Source organism: Xyrauchen texanus, chromosome 46 (assembly GCF_025860055.1).
Source record: "Xyrauchen texanus isolate HMW12.3.18 chromosome 46, RBS_HiC_50CHRs, whole genome shotgun sequence".
NCBI lineage: Eukaryota > Metazoa > Chordata > Actinopteri > Cypriniformes > Catostomidae > Xyrauchen > Xyrauchen texanus.
Window position 1 is genome coordinate 28,177,376 of NC_068321.1, and position 5,000 is coordinate 28,182,375.

At 37.6% G+C, this 5,000-nt stretch overlaps 1 protein-coding gene across 11 annotated transcripts in view; it reads right to left on the minus strand.

Moving 5' to 3' along the window:
• The window catches only part of LOC127637968 (neuronal cell adhesion molecule-like), a 53,130-nt gene that overhangs the window by 1,184 nt on the left and 46,946 nt on the right, over positions 1-5,000 (minus strand). For all 11 annotated transcript variants that reach the window (XM_052119259.1, XM_052119252.1, XM_052119256.1 and 8 more), the window contains 2 exons: positions 4,068-4,199; positions 3,772-3,850 (listed from right to left, as the gene is read on the minus strand). In XM_052119259.1, the coding sequence (XP_051975219.1) occupies positions 3,772-3,850; positions 4,068-4,199 (211 nt within the window). The remainder of the gene's footprint in view (positions 1-3,771; positions 3,851-4,067; positions 4,200-5,000) is intronic.

Consider the following 5,000-nt stretch of genomic DNA (forward strand, 5'->3'; position numbering starts at 1 on the left):
TAAAACATGTAGATCAAATCATATGTTATGATCATATATAGAGATAATAACAAGCACAATGACAATATTCTGAAGCCTGAACATGAGATTAAACATCATGAAGAAGCAGCTGAGACACAGAGCGTCCACCGGCACACACATGCTGCTTCACGTGTTCACATGCTTGATGTTTATTAAGTGTTGTGCATGTAAACACACTCAATGTATCAAGTGTAAAAGAAGACGTGATATAAAGACATGATGATGGAAATGTGTGCACACTTCCCCCTCAGCTCCTGATGTGAACATGTCATTGAACTCCAGTTACAGCAGGACAGAAATGTTTAAATGCATTCAAAAGATGAAATGATTAAATGTTGAGTGATGTGTCTGATGTCCGTAACGCCGAGAACGAAGCTCCTGCATCAATAAACAAATGCTCAAATGAAAATTCAGCATTTATTGATTTATATATTCATTAATGACTCATTTACTGCTTTTAAATCTATTTAATTATGCATTTTAAGATTGATTAAACACTTATTTAAAGATTTAATTTGTAGTTATTTGGCCATATAAAACACTCTTCAGCTCTCAGAAACACGAGCAGACGCACATATTAATATATACATTCATATTTTAAACTGTATTATACGTACAAATATTATATTAAGAAATACGTGTAGCACAATTATATGTGAATAAACATAAAATATGTTCAAACGTAATTAATGTAAAGTCAGTAACTGTAATCAGATTACAAGAATTTAAAATGTAATGCATTACACTACTTTTTATAATTTCAAAATAATTAGATTACAGTAACTAATAACTTTGTAATCAGATCAGATACAAATGACTAATCGTTTATCTAAAATTGTAATCAGATTACTTTACTAATTACTTCTTTGACAAATTAATTACACTTCTAGTTACTTTAATTTTAAGTTACTTTCTAAAACACTTTTCCTCTCAACAAAAATGTAAATAATATCTATATTTCTTTCTACATAAATAATATTTTACAAATATCCTATAAAGTACTTTAAAGTAATTCAATTAATTAAAAGTCAGTAACTGTAATCTGATTACAAGAGTTTAAAATGTAATGCATTACACTAAGTGTTATGACTTAAAAGTAATTAGATTACAGTAACTAATACCTTTGTAAGCAGAACAGTGTTGTGTGCATTACCTAAAAATAGTAATCCACTACAAAACACTAATCTCTTATCTAAAATTGTAATCAGATTACTTTACTAATTACTTCTTTCGCAAATTAACTACAGTTCTAATAAGTTACTTTCTTTCCTCTCAACATAAATGTAAATAATGTCTATATTTCTTTCTACATAAATAATATTTTACAAATATCCTATAAAGTACTTTAAAGTAATTCAATTAATTAAAAGCCAGTAACTGTAATCAGATTATAAGAGTTTAAAATGTAATGCATTACACTACTTTCATGACTTAAAAGTAATTAGATTACAGTAACTAATACCTTTGTAATCAGATCAGTGTAGTGTACGTTACTTAAAAATTGTAATCCACTACAAATGATTAATTGTTTATCTAAAAATGTAATCAGATTACTTTACTAATTACTTCTGTGACAAATTATTTACACTACTAGTTACTTTACCTTTACAGTAACTAATAACTTTGTAATCAGATTACACGCAATCTCGATCGTTCAGTGTGTGATGTCACTGTCTAGAGAGAAAGTAAATGTGATACAGTTGAACTAAACGTTAGTATTTATACGCAACATTCACTGTAAATATTTCATTTGCATCCTCCATCTGTTAGTAAACAGACTGCTGGTATATTCTGGAAGGGACACGATGTAACGCTTGAGTTGATGGACAGTGAACGATCACTGACGGATCTCATGTTCAGGAGTGACAGAGAAGTGTGATTCTGACATGATGAACACAAGCTTTGGTTTTTCTCCCAATGCAGCTGATGTTTTATTCTCTGTCACATGCAGTCCATCTTACCTGCCCACATGTGAGCGATACAGAACCCATAACAGACGAGCACACGCGAGTGTCACTGCATGTGTGCGCATCGGGTTTATTCACCGACGCTCAACACTCGTCCAGCGCTGCTCACACACCAGACGACACACCGCACATCCAGCTGATGTTCAGCCGCCGTGTGAAACATCTGAACACGCTTCAGTCTCTATATCTTCTTATAAATGTGTCATGATGAATCACAGCTCCAGTATCACAATGAGTGCACAGATCAGACACTCAAATCCTCATAAAGAACTTTATGAATCAGTGAATATAAAGAATATTGATCATTTGTGTACAACAGTAAAGTGCATACATGTTTGTCTCGTGCGTGCAGAATAAACAGAGACAGCACAAACACATCGCTCAAATATATTCTAGAAAATCTTATTAATCATGTGCAGGATTATCCTGAAAAACATCTGGAGCGTTCTCTGGTTTCATCTCAATGAACTGTTAAAGCTGCGTTCACACTGCCGGAGACTTTATCGCTGCAGGTCGCCAGTGGCTGGCGGTGAAGTCGCTAGTGGGCGTTCCCACTACTGGTTGCCTAGTAACGTTTATAAATGACATTCACGGATGTCATTCCATTGCTGTTGACAGCAAATCGCTTTTCTTGGCGCTAAAAGCAACATTTTGGAGGGAAAAGACTAAATATAAATGGAATCAGTACATAAAATGCTTTATATCAAAGATGAATGAGAAACAAGGCGTGCTGTTTGCCATAGCGGCGGTTTATCTGTGGTGAAAACGCAAACGCCGGTCTGTCTGGGTCCACAAAACCATTCAATCTCGGAGTCAGCACGGCGAGTACCACCGGCTGGTGCAAGAGCTGCAGCTGGATATACCATATCCATATCATAGAGCACTGGAACATTGCTAACAGCAAGAATTAGCCTTTCATCCATCTTTCCGTTACTGCAGGAGCTAAGAGAGAGAGAGAGAGAGAGAGAGAGAAAGAGTAAAGAGAGAGAGAGAGTGAGAGAGAGAGAGAGAGAGATGAGAGAGAGAGAGAGAGAGAGAGAAAGAGAGAGAATAAAAGAAAGAGAAGATAGAGAGAGAGAGAGAGATAGAGAGAGAGAGAGAGAGAGAGAGAGAGAGAGAGAGAGAGAGAGAGAGAGAGAGAGAGAGAGAGAGAGAGAGAGTAGAGAGAGAGAGAGAGAGAGAGAAGGATCACGTGAGCTCTCCCGTCTTCTCTCCTATTGGCTGTCGCTTCTGTTAGTCGCTCTTCATTTGAATAAAGTTGAACTTGTCTCAATTTTGTGGCATCGCTGGACACGCCCACATCTAGTCGCCAACGGTCGCGACAGCTCGTGTCGCCCGGAGGTCGCTGTGCTCTCATTGAAAATGAATGGGATGGAGTCGCTGTCGCGCGCGATGTCGCTGGCAGTGTGTACGCACCTTTATGTGGCACAATAATAATCATCGTTACGCCACAGATACATTTACTTCAGACGCAACATTGTGACACTGCACAAGCAATGAGATCCCATACATCCAGTAACGTCTTCATGTATTGTGCAGTGCGTCATCTCCTTTTAAACATGAACACAAAACAAGAAAGCTGTGCAGAGATACGGCTGCAAATATTAAGAGTTCATTCCTAGAAATAGCTTATAGAGTAAACCTGAAATCTGAGAAACACACAGTTCTGATTCAAACATCATCATCATCATCATCATCATCATCATCATCATCAGTCCTCAGATGATGCAACGGCTCTCACTCCTCCAGTGGGGTCAGAGGTCAGAGGTCAGAGGTCTCTCACCTGTACTCTCCAAACGTCAGATCATCTTCTTTCATGGGCTGAATCTCTGGATCTCCATGAGCGTCTTCCTTCTCTTTCACTGACACACAAAACCAACACAAACCTCGTCATGTTGATTAAAGACATCAGAAAGCATTTAACGTCTATACGTGACATATTTGATTGACAAGTCATCCGCGGTCCGTTCCGGTTCCATTGGACAGTGAAAAGCTGCTCATGATATCATTGGTTAATATTATCGAGCTCCGCCCACATAGTCTTGATGACGTCATCAGAATACAAAGTGTCGCTCTCACCTGGATATTTCCCGCCTTTATTCCTCTTGATGAAGCAGACGATGAGGAGGATGAGGATGAGGAGAGCGATCGCTGACATCAGACCGATGAACCAGCCCTGAGTGGCGATATCAACTTGAGGACTCACCATCGCTGAGGAAGAGGAAGAGGACAGTTACAAACACGCACAAACATCTTAAAGGGACAGTTCACCCAAAAATGTACTCACCCTCATGCTGTCCCATGTGTATGACTTTCTTTCTTTTTAGAAGAATATTTCAGCTCTGTAGGTTCATACAATGCAAGTGAATGGTGACTATATCTTTGAAGCTCCAAAAAGCACATAAATGCAGCATAAAAGTAATCTATAAGACTAAGTGTGGGTGCCTGTTTAGTTTATATGTGAAAGCAAAACATTAGATTTCAAGTAAAAAAGGATATATATATTGATCTGTTTCTCACTTACACCTATCATATCACTTCTGAAGACATGGATTAAACCACTGGAATCTTATGTGAAAGTGAAAGTGTAGATTTATAGTATAAAATGACTTAAATATTGATCTGTTTATCTCCCACACCTATCATATCACTTCTGAAGACATGGATTAAACCACTGGAGTCTTATGGATTATTTTTATGCTGCATTTATGTGCTTTTTAGAGCTTCAAAGGTCTGGTCACCATTCACTTGCATTGTATGGACCTGCAGAGCTGAAATATTCTTCTAAAAAGAAAGAAAGTTACACACATCTGGGATGGCATGAGGGTGAGGAAATGATGACAGAATTTCACTTTTAGGTAAACTGTCACTTTAAGCTTAGTTGATTTGTGAGTAATGATAAAGATAATGAGCTGCAGCATTTGTACAACATAAAGACAGAAAACAGCCGTTACACCAGACGGGAAATAATTCCCTTTTCCCTGGAATCATTCAATCGCTCCGTTCACTCAT